This window comes from Melospiza georgiana, chromosome 8 (genome assembly GCF_028018845.1).
Source record: "Melospiza georgiana isolate bMelGeo1 chromosome 8, bMelGeo1.pri, whole genome shotgun sequence".
Taxonomy (NCBI): domain Eukaryota; kingdom Metazoa; phylum Chordata; class Aves; order Passeriformes; family Passerellidae; genus Melospiza; species Melospiza georgiana.
Genome location: NC_080437.1, coordinates 13,305,458 through 13,322,331, shown reverse-complemented (window position 1 = coordinate 13,322,331; position 16,874 = coordinate 13,305,458). Strand labels below are relative to the sequence as shown.

General features: G+C 42.5%; 1 protein-coding gene across 1 annotated transcript in view; it reads left to right on the top strand.

Annotated features, from left to right (window-relative positions):
* Window positions 1-13,436, top strand: part of LOC131086559 (L-threonine dehydratase catabolic TdcB-like) — a 32,084-nt gene extending 18,648 nt beyond the window's left edge. Inside the window, exons 7-11 of the mRNA XM_058029622.1 lie at window positions 331-406; window positions 1,040-1,165; window positions 2,378-2,545; window positions 2,858-2,915; window positions 10,569-13,436. Of these exons, the coding sequence (XP_057885605.1) occupies window positions 331-406; window positions 1,040-1,165; window positions 2,378-2,545; window positions 2,858-2,915; window positions 10,569-10,667 (527 nt within the window). The 3' untranslated portion in view covers window positions 10,668-13,436. The remainder of the gene's footprint in view (window positions 1-330; window positions 407-1,039; window positions 1,166-2,377; window positions 2,546-2,857; window positions 2,916-10,568) is intronic.
* The last annotated feature ends 3,438 nt before the right edge of the window (window positions 13,437-16,874 follow it).

Genomic DNA, 16,874 nt, shown 5'->3' with positions numbered 1-16,874 from the left:
AACAACCCCAATACCATGCTTGGGTCTCCTCTCCTTCAATCCTCCTTGAATAGTGAAAAGCACTGGGCTGCAGGGTCACTCTCACACTGCAACAATGCCAATGAAGTATCAGAAGTTTCTTGAAGGGGTCCAAAATGGCAAAATCTTCTTGTGAGAGTTGTTCTTTCATTGCCAAACACGTTTTTGTCACATGAAAAAAATCAAGTAACTTAAGGTCATGTAACAGCAGTGTGCTGTACTCATTAAAGGCACAAACCAGCCAGGACTCTAAAAAATGTTGAATATGTCTAAAGCAGCCAACTTCATTTTTTTGTCTTTTGAAATCTGCAGATGTGAGTGGAGTTTGCTTTGGCAACAATTCTTTGCAGCTGACTGGGAAGCTTGTGGATAAAGTTGTTACTGTGAGGTGGGTGAAGAAAAGCAGTGAAATGAATAACTCTGGATGCACGTTGTTGTGTATGAAAAATGCAACATGCAGACTAGGGGAGTGTGGGCATGGGGTACCTTTCCTTCCAAGAGGGGCACTGAAGGCTTTGAACCCAGACCCACAAACCATAGAAATCACAGAGTAGCTCAAATTGGAAGAGATCTATGAAGGATTATAAAGTCCAACTCCCAGCTCCTCACAGGACTACCTAAAACTAAGTGATATGACTGAAAGTGTTGTCCAAACTCACCCTTTGGCCAAAATTTCACCTGCCACCACTACCTGGTCATGCTCTGGATGTAAAACTTGTCCTTGTGTTCTACAACACTTGAAGGCAGCCCTTGACAAACCTCTTCTAAATCTTCACAAGGCCACATTTGTGGAATACACTTGCTACTAGGATTTGGGTAATATTTCTAGTTAAAAGCCATCCTGTCTTTCAGTTAATAATGAGTCTGATGTACACAGCAGCAGCACAGCATTCTGTAACACCACCTTGGGGTCACATGTATCTGGGTGGATGGTAAGAACCCAGTTACCCATAAATGTGTTATCTTCTGCTTCTGGGAGCTCTTTTGATTTGATTTGTTTTGACCCAGGTCTCTCTTTCAGGGAGGAGGACATCCTCATTTCCATGCTGAGGCTGCTGGAGTACGAGCGAGCCACGGTTGATGCAGAAGGGGCCATTGGGCTTGCAGCACTGGTGGCAGGGAAGCTGCCCGAGTTGAAGGGTAAAAGGTACAGCAGCTGCTGCAGACAGGGAACTGTGGCAGAAACATGGGACTGAGCACCCTGGTCCTAGGAAACAGTGACCATGTCCTTGTTCTGTGGGTGACCAGGCAGTTCCTGCCCCTGAACTGGCAAGGGGTTCATTGGTGGTCGAACTTCAGCCTGACTGGACTGGTCACAGGTGGTAAGATTATACTGAACCAGACAGATGCCAGCCTGGAGACCTGGCACATCTTGTCCCTTTCCTTGACTCCTTGATTCTCAGATACCTGGGGAAAGGCAGTTACAGCTCTACGAGGCATCATCACACCTGCCAGGACAGTGTCCTGCCCTTGTCAGCCTGTTGTCTCCTCTTGTTCCACTTGTGGAATCCAGCCCTGTCTGTGGTGGGACAGAGCTGGGCTGCCTGCTGCAGTGACCCAGTGGCACCTGCCTGCCCTCCTGAGAGCTGTGCACACACTCAGAGGGATTATCCTTGTGCCTGGTGTTCAGCGTGTGGCGCAGCGCTGCCTGGCCTCTCAGCCTGAGGACTCAGCACTTAAGTGGATTGGGCCTTGGCTCAGGTCATAGTCCAGAATGTATTTAAACATACATGCCCTCAAGACAAAATATGATTTCTAGTGCAGAGGATTGCACACTAAAATACTGCTGAGACAATTCTTCAGAAGAGGCTGGCAGTGCACACAGAGCAGCAACACATTTCAGTACAGCTACAATAAAAGGGAAAATGCAAAGAGGGTAGGTTTGACTCTGCAGAGAGATTTTCATAATCATGTGGCTCTTCACTTGCACTTCAAACATTTCTGCACTCATTTTTCAGGGTTGTGATGAATTTAATCAATGGTTACAGAAAACCTTGAACATACATTTTGTCTGATCAGTAAGAGGCTGAAACTTAGAACTTCCAGGTGAGAATTATGTCAAATTCTTAAAACTTGCAACTTAGACCTACAGTTCCCCAGCTAATTATCGCTAATAAAACTCAAATCTCCAGGAAATGTGAAATGAAAACAACATTTCAGACCAACTAATGCAGCCAAATTATAGGCCTCCCCTACCTGCTCACAATGGATACTGAGGCAGGAGCCCTCTAATCTGTAATATTTATTGAGGGGAGGTTCTAGCAGACCTTAGGCTGATTTTGGCACAGTCTATATGATTTATAGTTCCTTTACACAGGCAAGTGCTAATCAAAACTCTTGTTTTTCTGTCTGTTTTCAGAGTGGCAGTTGTTATATGCAGTGGAAACCTGGAATTACATTTGCTGCAGCAGTGCATAGCTCGTGCCCTGACCCTGGATAACAGAGTGTGCAGATTTTCCCTTGTGATTTCTGACTGCCCAGGAGACATGTCAAAGCTACTGGAGCTTTTGGCTCGGGAGGAAGCAAGGTAAATCAGACTAATAGTTGGGAAATATAATCACAGATTAGCACAAAGATTATTAAAGATTGGGAAATGTTTCCAAACATCTCTGAAGCCAAGTCTGTAAGTAATTAATTAGTCAAAGGTTTTTTCCTTGTTATATTGCAGAAAAGTTTTTATTTCCTTGATTTTTCTTCCAGTCTGCAAACACTTTTGTGGCATAGAATTGCATCTAATTCAGAAAGAAGGAAATATGTTTACTCTCCAAACACTTTCAGGAACTGTTTTGCAATGACAGAGGATTGTTGTGATCTCTAATTTGTCCCTTATTTGATCTAGAGTTTTGGATATCAAACAAGAACGCACATTTGTGACATCCGAGCTTTTCACTGTCAAGGTAAGATGAGATGCAATTTTAGTTTCTCTGATAGTACTGGCCTCCCCTGGTTTATTCTGTTTCCTTGTCTCTTTATGCCTATGTTGAAAAAGTCCAGCAGAGTGTCAGAGATTATTTCCTCTGTGTTGTACAGCTTCTTGCCAAACACTTAGCAGGCTTATAAATAACACAGGACCAGTTTTACTTGCTGTTGCAACACTGTGGTGAGGTACTCCAGGTGTTGCATGGCGCTGTTGCTGGTATGAACCCTCCTGACACGTGTGGCAGGTGCTGGAGGAGGTGAACAAGCTGCAGCATCCATCCAGAACTTGAAGAGCCAGCTGTGTAGGCTGGCTGTAATTGTCTGACATGTTTGCCTTAAAGCAATGTAGAGAACACCCTTACTCTTAAGGAATTCTCCTTTTAAACTAGGGACTCAGTTTTGTTTCTTAGCTACCCAGAGCACAGAGGAAAGCCATTATTCCTTTGTTGAGTATTGGATGCAGAAATAGTGAAGAGGTGCTACCAGCTATTGGTGTCTCTTAAAAGGACCATTTTTCTCATGATGCATCTCTTATTTCAACTGGTTTGGCAAAGGTGTGGTCCTACTGATTTCATGCTATTGCTGTCCAGGTCCAACCTGACTTAGTTTGTGAAACTCCAGGTGGAAGTCAAATTAGAGATCTTTGCTAATCAGGCTCATAATTGGGGTGCAGAAAAGTTACTGGGTAAGCAATCTCGTTGATTTTTGCCTTTAAATTTAATTTCCCGCCTGGATGCAAAAGCCTCCTCAATATTTTCACTTGCAGATATAAAGAAGAGGCAGATTAAAGATCACTATGGTACATGATGTCATCAATACTCTCAAGCATCTAGGACTTAACCCACATTGTTCTGCAGTGTGCCATAATGATAGGCCAGCTTTGGCTGATTTGGAGATAGTGTGACACTCACTGCACAAGGTGCAGGAGGTGGATAAACCCCTCTGAGTGACCAACTTAGCTCTGGAAATGCTTTTCACTGAAGGTTAGATTCAATAAAGCCTGTAACTCTTATAAAGTTTTCAATGCCATTTCTATGGAGTGAGACTTGTAGTTTTTACTAATGCTATTAGGCAAATCAAATGAAATCTACTGTCTTAGGTGTTTCTCTTTTTTTGTTTGGTTTGGTTTGGTTTTTTAGTTTTTAGTAAATACAGGCCCTGAATGAAAACAGTGCTATATAGTATTCTCTGCACTTTAAACAGTGTAATTTCACTTCAAGAATCTGACAGTGTTGTACAAAAAGGGTGAAGGGAGGAATTCGCATCCCTGAATAATTTAATTGGATATTGGATTTGCATGATGGCTTTCAACCAGTCTGGGAGAGGCTATTGCATAATTAGATGTGAAGTACAAAGTAGTGGCCCAGACATACAGACCTCTGCAGGCAGCTCTATCTGGTGATATCTAGAGGACTGTGAAGCTTTCTTTGAAAATTAAAACATGTAGTCAAAAAGGGTTTATATGTAAGCATCAAAATGAATTTGCTCTATCCAGGTACAAGGAAAAAATACTTATTTTCAGAGTAAAGCTAATATCTATGAAGAGTATTTTGGTTTTTTCTTTGTTGTTTCTAAGAGCCAAAGACCAGTGTCATCAAAACATTTTAATCATTTGTAATATAAATTACCGCACATAAAATAAGGCATGAATTTAGACCTGGATCAAGAATCAAAATTGCCACCTTGTGCTGTACTGGCAGTAATGACAAGAAAGGCATTGCAACTGTACCCATTTCATTCTGACTTTAATGTGTGCTTGTGACTGTGGATGTAGATTAGGTGTTCGACAGGACAGAGCAGAGAGCATAGATGCTGATTTGAAACACTAAATCTGTCCTGTCAAGATTATTGCCTCAGTATTTAATCATCCTTTTAGATGTACCCTTTTATTTCTAACAGAGAGAAACTTGGCTTCTAGTCACTTATCAGGCTGACAGAGCTGCTTTGGTTGGGTTTTTTTCATTCTAGTGCCTTTCTGGGTTAGTGCTTGTTCATCTAGTGCACACTTTGAACACTCTGTGGAAAGATCCTTGTTGATAGTCTGGTTTCATGAAAAAGTAAGGACTTTCTAAAATGAAATTTTGTGTTCAATCTTCACTTCTGGAAAAAAAAAAAAAACTTTTGGAACATTTTAGTGGCAAAAATAAGATATTTTTTCTGTACTAAAGAATAAGGAAGGAATATGTCTATATTAGAGTAAGAAGTGCGTTGTGCAGAGGGATCAGCTGCTTGTGTTTCATAGAATATTATGGGAGTTTCTTTAGGATTCTGCCTGCTCATACCTCCAGTTTAGATTCTCTTCCCTTGTGACTCATTCTGGATTTCTTTCTTGCAGAGGAATACACCCTTATTCAGTCTTACCTGACTGGTTAGGAAACTACTTCCAAAGTCCCTGTATTGGAATAGATAACTCTTAGCAAATCAGACAAATAACCAGTCTGGGAAGCTTCACATTTTACACCTGTTGAAGGAGGTTAGATGACAGGGAATATCTAGGCAGAAAAAAGATCTGAGCTAATAAAATAATCATCTGATATCACCAGTTAAGTGGATGCAGATATCTAAAGGACTACCCAAATCATGGGAGGGACCTACAACTTGCTTCTATGAACTTTCTCTGTTCTCCATCAGTAATATTCCTCAGATTCAATTGGGACAATTTATCATTTAAATTGCTTCCATATGTAAACCTCTTTAAAACCATTTAAGTCCCTTTAATTTCATAATACTATTGGCTCATAGAGAAGTCAATGAACAAAAATCAATAAGCAACTTAATAGGGTAAGGACATTCTTTGCCATGAAGTAGTTCAGCAGCTTGCCTGCTTCATGAGTGTATAATTTTTGGACTTGGGCAACCTAGTTGAAAAAAATTTCCTTGAGCTCATCCATTTTCTAGAAAAGTCTTCTCACCACTGAAACGCCAGCATGGTCAAACGGGCAGGTCCAGGAGGGTTCTGTAAGGTTGTGAATTGCCCCAGCAGCTTTTCAGTGGGTGGCAGTGCTCCCTCTGAGCTCACTCCTCTCTGGCATTATGGGCTGTCTGGTCTGTTCACTTCAGGCCTCTTGGGAGCTTCACTGTGCTGTGGTTTTGGAGAACTTGGAAGAGACTGCCTGTGAAAAGAACATCCACCACACTACTTCTCCCTCTTGTCTGTGCATGAAAATGCTAAATCATAGGTCAAATATTTCCTTTTCTTTTCAGTAACATTGCACATTCTCCCAGTGGTGCTGAAATTCCTGGCTTTGTGTGGCATAGTGCCTGTTTTTCTCATGCAGTTCATTCACCTCAGGCCAGAACTCAATAAATTATTTTAGTCTGCTCTGGTCAATTTGAATAAATTATTTTGGGCCAGCTTGCATTCTGTAAAGGATGGAAGGGAATATTTTGGATTAGAGTCCCCAGTTGCCAACATATTGCCTGTCATTGCCCTGTGAAGCAGATACACAGGAGCAGGCAGCTGTGCAGCTCACACGTGCAGAAAGGTGCTATCATTCCCAAAGCATTCCCTGCATGACCCTGGGCAAGGCTCTGCTTCCATGTTCCATCCCCAGCTGCAGAGTGGAGACACTGGGAGTGGGAAGCTCAACACTCCATTTCTTCTGAGGCTCCCCAGAAGAATTTGGTGCTGTTCTTTAAGGCATTCCCCAGCAGACTGTGGCACAGGGCAGCCTGTGAGAAGGAGAGGCTGCCCTGGGAGGGTCTGAGTGTTCCTGTGGGTTCCTACCTGCCTTACGTAATGGCTGCAGCTTGTTCCTGCTCGTGCTCACCCACCTGAGTGCCCCAAGTGCCAAAAGATAAGGGCTCAGCTTGCACAACCAGCTGACAGCTGCTGCTCTCTTTCTCAAGCATTCCATTGCTCTGACCACGGGGACAATCTGGCAGCTGATCCCAAACCATCAGCTGAGCTGCTGTTACCAAATAATCTGTAATCTACACTGGGTGTTTACCAAATAATTCACAAAATTGCCCAGCTGTTAATTATTTTAAAAGAAACCCCTTTTTCTAAATACAGAACAGAAACCAGTATATATAAAAATCAAGTTTTCCTTCTAAACTTGACTTTCATGCAAGCAAACCTCTAATGTTGCTAAATGTGGTGTATCATAAATACTGAGTTATGCAAAAAGACTTAGATGCCTGAATACTAAGACTTAGATGATGAATACTAAGTTATTCATACTTAAGATGAATAATATGATTTCTAGAATTAAAGAAGCAGAATAGAAAGGTTCAATGGATGATTCAAAGACATAAAGGACTGCACTGGTTATTTAGGATTAGCTGTGCATGGAGCCTGGAAAAGCACAAAAGACTGAAATCTCTTGATTCAGCAGTACTACTCACATTTCCTCTGCTCTCTAACATGGGCTTAGCATGTCCACCCACTGTTTTTATTTGCACACACAGCCGACAGATAGTAGACATAAGGGAGCTGACAGGTATGCCAAATTAATTTTTAAAATCTAGGAAAATATGATCTAAAAGGTGAAGTGTCCCCACTGAGATCTTGCAGTTAAAAGGTAGTAGAGGTGTCCACCCTATTCAGCACAGAACTTTGCATATTTCTACCTTTTGTGAAGTTATGAAATTTCCTGTCTTTGAAGTCAGTGTAATTCCAAAGAGTGTTTGGATTTATGCATCTGGATTTTGGTGTTGCATGGCAATAACTTCTTATAATTTTTTTCCTTTAATTCTTTTTCAGCTTTTGTCCTGCTTCCTCAATAATTTCCAGTCATAAAATAAACCCCACAAGCCATCAGTATTCAGTGAAATCTCTTCTGTCTTTAATTTAACTTGTAGGCCTGCTCTGAAAAAAACTTACAGGCTGACTTAACCCTTTGGCTGAAATATATCTTTAGATTACCTGTCACAGGGAATGGAACCTAAATGCAGTAAAAGGTCTATCTGTCTGGTTATTTTAATGGTCTGACTGGACCAGACAATTATTTAATTAATTAATCCAGCAAAGATATGATATGTAGGAGAGAAATTTGTAAAATGCACTCTGTTGGTGGTTTTGTGGGGTTTTTGATAGAGAGAAAAGCAAGGTGTGCTGTGCACAGCTGGCCCTGCAGCCAATAAGAGCTCTGCAGGTTCCAAAATCCCATGTATAGTTCTGAGGCTTATCAGTATGAAATAAGTTTAAGGTAAATTTTTCTCTAGTTGTCATAAGTTACCTTGTCTGGTGTACAAGAAAGATCAGGCAATAGGATTTGTCATTTATTCTTAAATAAGACCATTTTGGGGCACTTACTCTTAGGTCATCAATAGCTATGCAACCTCCTATAGGTATTGGGGTGCTTCTGCTTCCCACACAAAATATAACCCCATAAACTCCCTGTGAATGTGAGGATTGCTCTTTACTCATGTAAATTATGTGTCCCAGGCAAAGCAAGCAAGAGAGAAAGTTTGTGAAATTATAACTGCAGTGTAAATTGGCTTAATCTAAGCAAGAAAGTAAATTCCTGCCTTCCTTGCTGCTGAGATCTGGAGCTGCCCCGAGGTGTTGTGTGATTCTCTCTTCACTCCTGCTGGGACCAAATGTTCTCTATTCCTTTCTTTGACAACTGTGAAAAATCAGGTGAATTTCTGGGGTTGTTTTTTATCACTGCTGTTGCTGTTAGTACTTTTATGACACACAGCAGCTCAGTGTCTCCCTTATCAGCTGCTGCTTGTGGTGCATGCTTAGAACAGAATGGCAGTGTTTATCCCGCCTGCTCACAAGCTCTCTGTGAGCAAAGAGCTCTCTCTCTGGCTCCAGTCTACTGAGGTCTGGCTGGTTTCCATCATGAGCAGAAAGGAAAGGGCAGAGAGGATAATTAGCCATAAATCAAAATGCTTCCCCATGCTTGCTCCCAGGGCAGAGCCACAGCTTGCACCGAGACATTCAAGGCTGAATCTCTCACATGCAGACTGGTTCCAGGAGCAGCAATTGATTTGCTCAGGACAAAACAGGCATGATTACTCTGGAAGAGGAAGAATCTTACTTTTTTAATTACAGACTCCATGTGAGATGTGTCTGTCCCCTTGAAGATATGATTGCAAAGCTTTGGAGATTTTACATGAAGCAGGGAATGGATAATGGGTGTTGGGTACATTGGTGTTCTCAGATACTTTTCCCAGTCATTGTGTTCTCTCCCCTTTCCTCATTATTTCTTGTCCTCTATGACTGTCCTTCTCTTGAGATTAAATCCCACTTTTTTTGAAGAAGAAAAAATTAGCATCTAATTTGCATTCCAAAGAGCCAAACAAATAGAACTATGCGCAGCACAAGAGGTGAAGAATTACAAGACCAGATCAGAATTGTGGCTTATTTCATGGTGGGTATTTGAGAAACTGAAGCCAGTTTTCTAATTAAGTGAGCTATGGCTATTTAGATTAACTTGGAGTGTTAGTGTTTTATATTTTCATTCAGCACTTTTGCTAAAGGTTTATTGTTATTTTAAGACAGTTCCAGAAAACATGAATTCTAAGTTCTTATTTAGAAATGTCCTTGTAAACAAATTAGAGTATTTTTTGTTTTCTAAAAGGGATGCAGCTCTGATAGGAACATTTTGACAGGGCATGTCTGGAGCAGCCCACCACCAGGTTTTCATGGCTCCTTGTTTCTCTGCTCTCTGTAGATTTGCTGCTACACTGAACTCTCTGTAGCTGCACTGTGACTCATCTTGGGTCCTCTCCTAGCTAGATTTCCATGTTTCTGTTTTCCCATGTGGCACTTTCAACACCAGTGATTATTGCAGCAGGACTATCAGTAATGGAAGTCAGGAGCCTCAAATTGTGAAGTATGATTTTCCTTCTGTGCCTTTAATTTGGTGCCTCATCTTTGCTAGTGCCCAGGCTTTCAAGTGATGGGGGCAGAGATGTGAGTATGCAAAAAAGAGAGATAATTGAAAAATTTAAAAAATGCCATTCAAGTTATTATCTTTAGTGTCTACATGACAGGATTTCAACAGTACCTTTGAAGGAAAGTGAAGAAATAAAAAAAAACTATCAAGATTAGCTTTGCCCAAGTTGTTTTATTTAGCAGTAGAACAACCAGAAAAGAAAACTAGAAGTGATGCAATAAGCAAACAAAAAACAGAATTAAGCAAGAAGGTGTGTGAGAAGTGAAACCAGCCAAAATATTGCAGAGATTATAGAGAACTGGGGAATAACTCCATGACAGACAAGAGAAAGAGAAGGCAAACAGCTTGAAGGATGGAAGTACTGGAACAAACACTTGCCAGGAATACAGAAATGTGATGAGGTAAGAGTCATAGGTGCATGAGGTGGCAGCAATGCCACGCACAGGGAAAGGAAAAGAGAGGATGCTAACAGATGTCTTCAGGGAGGCCAAGAGCAGAGAGGTACCTTGCCCAAGAGCCAGCAGAGGATCAGCTGTCTTATTTAAACTTTGAAGGCTATAAAGTAGGGTTTTGGAAGGTTTTATGGTCATGCAGATGGGTTGGAAGAGCCCCAGATGTCTGCAATGTCAGTTCTCTTACCTGCATAGAGAGCGGATATGAGGGACAGAGTTTTTATTTTGAACTGGTTGTTTTTATGAGTGCATTTTAGGTTTAAGTTGGAAATGGCTTTGTCTGAGATTGCTGCCATGCCATCAGGAATGGTCCTAATTCTTTTTCCAGGTGATCTGCACTGTGGAGACCAGAGACAAGATCCACACAGCCCAGCTGAGGAATGCACTCCTGGAACGCTACCCCACAGCCGCCTGGACGGAGCGGTGACGGGCACAGCGCGGCTGGGGCACCAGGGCCTCTGCCAAGGACTCTGCAGAGCCCCAGCCTGGAGGCTGTCACAACAAATACCATCTTTCAGAGCTGAACAGTTAGCAAATAGCATCAGGATATTTATTTCCTGCTCAAAATGTAGTAAATGTCTTTGGGAAAAAAAGTTCAACTCAAAACTTTAGTTTAGCTAAGGGAAGCTCTTAGTCTCTGCTGGTGTTGGAATTCCTCATTTCATTATCAGCTGGCTGCCTGGATTTTAGCTAGTTTGTAGAACCCAATGATATTCCATAAACAAGGAGAAGGCATTTCTCTTTACATCTGGATATAGACCTCTCAAAGGTCTTCTGATTTTGATGCCCGTTGTTGAAGTAATGCAGCTCCTTCTGCTGGACTTAGCCACATTACAAGTGCAGAAATTTTCTGTTTCCAAGCCAGAAGCAGTTTTCTGTTTGTTAAATCTGCTTCAGGAGGTGTGTGGGATTGAACATGAATATGTTCTGATCTTTGCTACCATGTGAGGAAAAATTCTGCTAATAGAAGGTAATTTAAATGCAGACAGAAAAACCCTTGGAAGATAAAAGCCAATATAATATTAATTTTTTTTTTTCCCAAGGGAAAATGATCCTATTTGCAAAATAAAATTCCAAAATATTTTGCAGAAATTGAAAAAAAGTATAGAGTATTATTAGAGCTCATAATACAGAAAACAAATGTATTTCTTCCCTCTGCTTTTGGAGACTCAGTATAAAAAGGAGTCTCACTACCAATGTAAATTTTGTAAATAGCATTCCACTGATTATCTTAGTCTGTCTAAAACAGGCTCTATCCATCTCACCTGACAGATTGAGTACACTGTTAATAGTGACATATATTTAAAGACCACATGTTAATAGCCAAAGGCAGTACTGGGAGAAGAGGAAGCCTAAGTCTTAGGCACATGGCTAATGCAATTAACAAAGAACACATTGACCTAAATACCATTTTTATCACTACAGGCAGAGACCAACTAATAATATAACAGAGTGGGATGACAAGAAATGTAAGAGGAGTTCAGGCCCTCTTCTGAATGTGCACACAACACAGTTGTGCCTTTCATTTGGACAGAATTTAACTTCAGCTCTGGAACACCTTACAGCTCCTTCCAGTACCTAAAGAGGGCCCCCAGGAAAGCTGCATGGGACAAGGGGCAAAGGCTTTAAAGAGGGCAGATTTATATTAGGAATAAAGAAGAAATGCTGTACTGTGAGGGTGGTGAGACTCTGGCACAGGTTGCCCAGAAAAGTTATGGATGCCCATCCCTGGAATTATTCAAGGCCATGTTGGTCGGGGCTTTGAGCTATCTGGTCCAGTGAGCAGAAGTCCATGACAGGGAGGTTGGAACTAAATGGTCTTTGAGGTCCCTTCCAACCCAAACCATTCTGTGGTTCCGTGATCCATCTCCCCCTGTAGCTTGTGCAGGCAAGAAGGGATGAGAAGGGCAGCATTGTGGCTGTCTCTGCAGTAGAATTTTTCTGAGAAATAATCTATTTTCTCCTTCTTGTTGTAGTTCATAGAGGAGCAGGAGTACAGAGTCTGACAAATGGTGGACAAAAAAATAGAAGTTTACAGGTTTGGTCTGGTTTTGGAAGGACCATATTGGTTTGCACATGGAACTAAAAATTATTGATGCCCCAATGGTTTGTCTTGCTCCCTTCTTGCCATCCAGAATGATGGGTATAGGCCTTGGTTCTATAAATCACAGCTGTTTCCTATCAGACACAACTCTCTCCACTGTCAGGAGAGTTTAAAAATCTGTATGGAAATAGATTACAGAGTCCATATTACATATTTGCTACTTCCATTGGAATGAGAAATGAACCACATCATCAAAGAGCAGATTTGGGGATGAAAACCCACTATTGGTGAGGTAAAGTACCCTCTTGTGTTTTCTGAAAAAATTCTTAGGAAATTTTGAGGATGTGTCAGGTACCTACATGAGAAGAAAATGGAACTTTATAACCAAAGTTCTCAGTAGTGGCCAACATGTTCTGCTGTCTGGGTATTTGGATTAAAAATTTTGGATTACCCGGTACTTTATTGTTTTAGAAGCTCAGAGCATTAACAACTTTTCCTAACCAGTGCAGTTTGCACGTCTTCACAAACCTGGGGCAAGTAGATGTAGCAGATAGAGCAACCAAAAATGCACTTGAAATCACTATAAGATTTTGGAAATGTGTTTGGGGTGGGGGGAAGGAAGGTGATGTCCAGAAGGTTTTTAAAATGTCAAACATTATATTTGCTGTTTGGTTTTATTTTTATTGTTTTAAGTAAAAACATAGTTTAAAGTGTAAATCACTCTTCAGTAAACACTTTATATGTGAATATAATAATACCAGAGGTATTTTACATTACTATATTTACTATATTGCCTTCATTGAAGTCTCATTGGCTTAAAAGACAAAATTAAGATCTTCCAAGGGGGGGGGAAAAAAAACCTCAAAATGAGACATTTAAATGAATGTATGCTTGGAAAGAATAATTAAATACCTGTGCTGCTAACCTTTTCCTTTTTGAATTATGAAATATAATAAGATCTATGGCATTTCAAATATTTAATAATGCGGTTTTGAATGTTTTATTTAAAGAAGTATTTTTATATAGAGTGTTCTTATGTACCTTGAAAAATAACTTTAATGATTATTTAAAATTTCACTAATGTTTAAATGAGCAAAATATAAATCTAAGCATTGTATTTATTTGAAAAACAATTAAAATTCTGCTACGCCACCTCAGCAATGAAAGATTTGTCATTCTCTCGTGTGACAGTGATAGCAGCCTCACTTTAAAAAATCAGTTAATATTTTTCTTTTATCTGTCATAGATATTGGCTCAAAACCCACATTATTCACGTGAGGGGGGAGCTCTGAGCTGGCAGGGAGGAGAGAGCAGCTGGGCAGGATGGCTGCTGTGGCCCTGGGTGGGAGTCAGCATGGACTGCCCTCATTCCAGCACAGACCCTGCTCATTCCAGCCCAGACCCTGCTCATTCCAGCCCAGACCCTGCTCATTCCAGCACAGACCCTGCTCATTCCAGCACAGACCCTGCTCATTCCAGCACAGACCCTGCTCATTCCAGCATGGACCCTGCTCATTCCAGCACGGACCCTGCTCATTCCAGCACAGACCCTCCTCATTCCAGCATGGACCCTGCTCATTCCAGCACAGACCCTGCTCATTCCAGCCCAGACCCTCCTCATTCCAGCCCAGACCCTGCTCATTCCAGCACAGACCCTGCTCATTCCAGCACAGACCCTGCTCATTCCAGCATGGACCCTGCTCATTCCAGCCCAGACCCTCCTCATTCCAGCCCGGACCCTGCTCATTCCAGCATGGACCCTGCTCATTCCAGCCCAGACCCTGCTCATTCCAGCACAGACCCTGCTCATTCCAGCATGGACCCTGCTCATTCCAGCCCAGACCCTGCTCATTCCAGCACAGACCCTGCTCATTCCAGCATGGACTGCCCTCATTCCAGCCCAGACCCTGCTCATTCCAGCACAGACCCTGCTCATTCCAGCACGGACCCTGCTCATTCCAGCACAGACCCTCCTCATTCCAGCCCGGACCCTGCTCATTCCAGCATGGACCCTGCTCATTCCAGCCCAGACCCTGCTCATTCCAGCACAGACCCTGCTCATTCCAGCCCAGACCCTGCTCATTCCAGCATGGACTGCCCTCATTCCAGCATGGACCCTGCTCATTCCAGCCCAGACCCTGCTCATTCCAGCCCAGACCCTGCTCATTCCAGCACGGACCCTGCTCATTCCAGCCCAGACCCAGCTCAGTGGCACAGATGGAGGAGCTGCTCCGTGCCCTGGCTGTGCTCCTGGGCAGTGGGCAGGGTGTGGGTGCAGCGTGTCCTGGGCTGGGCTCAGGTGGGTCACTGAAGTCCATGGACCAGCTGAGTCAGCTCTCTGCGATTCTCGCTGCAGTCATCACCAACTTTGGGGAACCTGTCCTTCACTTCCAGGGTGCCACTGGCTGAAATGCACAGTCCTGTCTCCAGAGGCACAAGATGCCCTGCCCCAGGTGTGTCACTGGAGCTGAGCCCTTTTGGGAGCTGTCCTAGGCACACGCTGCTTGTCAGGGGCACAGCACAACTGCTTCCCAGGACTGCTGCAAACAAGGTGCATCTTAAATTGAAACAAAATCTCTTCCCACAATAATTCCCTAATTTTTTCAGCCAGGTCCTGTTAGCTGGGGATTAGCATCTAAATCTCTGCCAGTACATGTTTTTGCAGTACCAGGAGCAGTTTATCTTCCCATGCAGGTGGCATGTCCTCACAGGCAGCACCTTGCCTTCTGGCCTGCAGCTTTTGGGAGATTCACAAACTCCCCATCCTACAACACAGTAAGTGCATTTGGCATGTTATTGTTTCACTTTTGCTAGGCCCAAACATAGGCACGTGGTTTACTGAATGGAAAAGTAAACTGCAACACTGGGGTTGGGCTGTAATTCCTGCCAGTCATTTATTGGATGGCTTTGGTTCTCCTGTCACTTTCTCTGCAGTTTGTTTAACTGCAAGCATTCTGCCATGTATAGGGTGTTAAAGTTTTTAGTTTTCTTCTATTACAAATCTTTGCTTTCATGTGCTCCCAAACTTTTGCTCCATCGCAGAGGAGGAGGAATCCTTCAGTACATTGTGCCCTCCTGAGCTGATGAATTTCCCATTGTTCAAAAGCACTTATTTATTTTTTTAAAGCTGCCACAAAAACTGGTGCCACTATTTGGAAAATATTCTAACCAAATACGAATGTTGTGAAGTATGTCAATAATAATCAACATCCCATACAGCCTATCAGTCTAAAGGAACCAGGAGTCCTTAAGGTCAGAGCCAGGTCAGTCACATCTGAGTGCACCCACACAAGGGATACAGGGGGCTTGTCCTGTGCTGCTGATATCTGATAGCTCCTCTAAATGCAGGCACTCTGATTTACTTCTGGTTTCTTTGCCTGATTTACTTCTGGTTTCTTTGCCTGATTTACTTGCCTGGTGTGCGGGGTGCAGGGGCAGACTGCAACTGTGAAAAGCCCTATCCTTCACACTCCTGAAATTTTGGTAAGGACATGGTTTTCCTTTTGATAAGAGACCTAGAGTGTCTTTAGAAAGACATTTTAAATTGTGTAATTGCTAAACTTAGTAAACTGGTCACCCTGTGTATTCCCACAAGGGGCACCTGAGTGGTTTTCCTTTGTGAAAATGGTCTCAAAGAATGCTGATACATGATATAATAATGTTCCTTACACCTCTTTTCTCCTCTCCCCTCCTCCTTCCCCTCATGCATGTGCTGCAGGTATGTTTGGAGTTGCAGGGGCTGTGTAAGGTCTGGCACAGTACATGGATTGTGCCATATTATTACTGCTCTTCTGAAAAGCAGGAGGAAAGGAAACACTGAGGGATTTTGTTTCTTCTGCTTTCAACAAGCTATGGTCATTTCTTGAGCTGTTCATGTAGCTCTTGCACAGAGAGACTGTACCAGAATGCCCCCAGACATCAGACTGTGGGACCTGCCTGTAGGGCTCCAATTCCCTGCAGACTCCAAGGGGGCCATTCCCCCAGCTCCACCAGGCTCTGCTGCTCTGCAGGGGACCCAGCCCCAGAGCAAATTAAATGTCCCTAATTAACCAGCACTTGGTATTTCCAAAGCCTGCCTCAGTCAACTCCTCTTGTGTTTAGAATATGCTAGGTCAGCATGAAAAAGGGTCAAAGCAAGACAACATATTGAGATTCTGAGAAAAGTTTTTTGTCACTCCCTCACAAAAATGAGCTACAGCCCTGAAAGCTTTAGAAATAGTTCTTGAAAATGGGTGGGAGACCCCTCACTGCTTCTGTCCAGGCTCTGCAGTGTTTCTGAGCTGATGCTGCATGTCCTGATCTACCCAGCCAGATCTCCTCAACAGAGCTTGATTTGAGCAATGATTTGCCAAACATGCTGATCTGGATAACCTGACTGTAAGGAGTAAATGACACTCGTTTCCATATATTACGATTTAAGGGTGAAACGGATCTGGGTGGTTTATTTGTTGTCTTATGCAACAAAGCTGCCAAGCAATCACAGCATAAAAGTGCTCTTTTAAGTGAGGTGGTTCTGACTTGTATGAAATTATTCCTTTTGATCACCAATGCAGGCCAAATAAATACAGAATGGGGGTGGTTTTTAATATG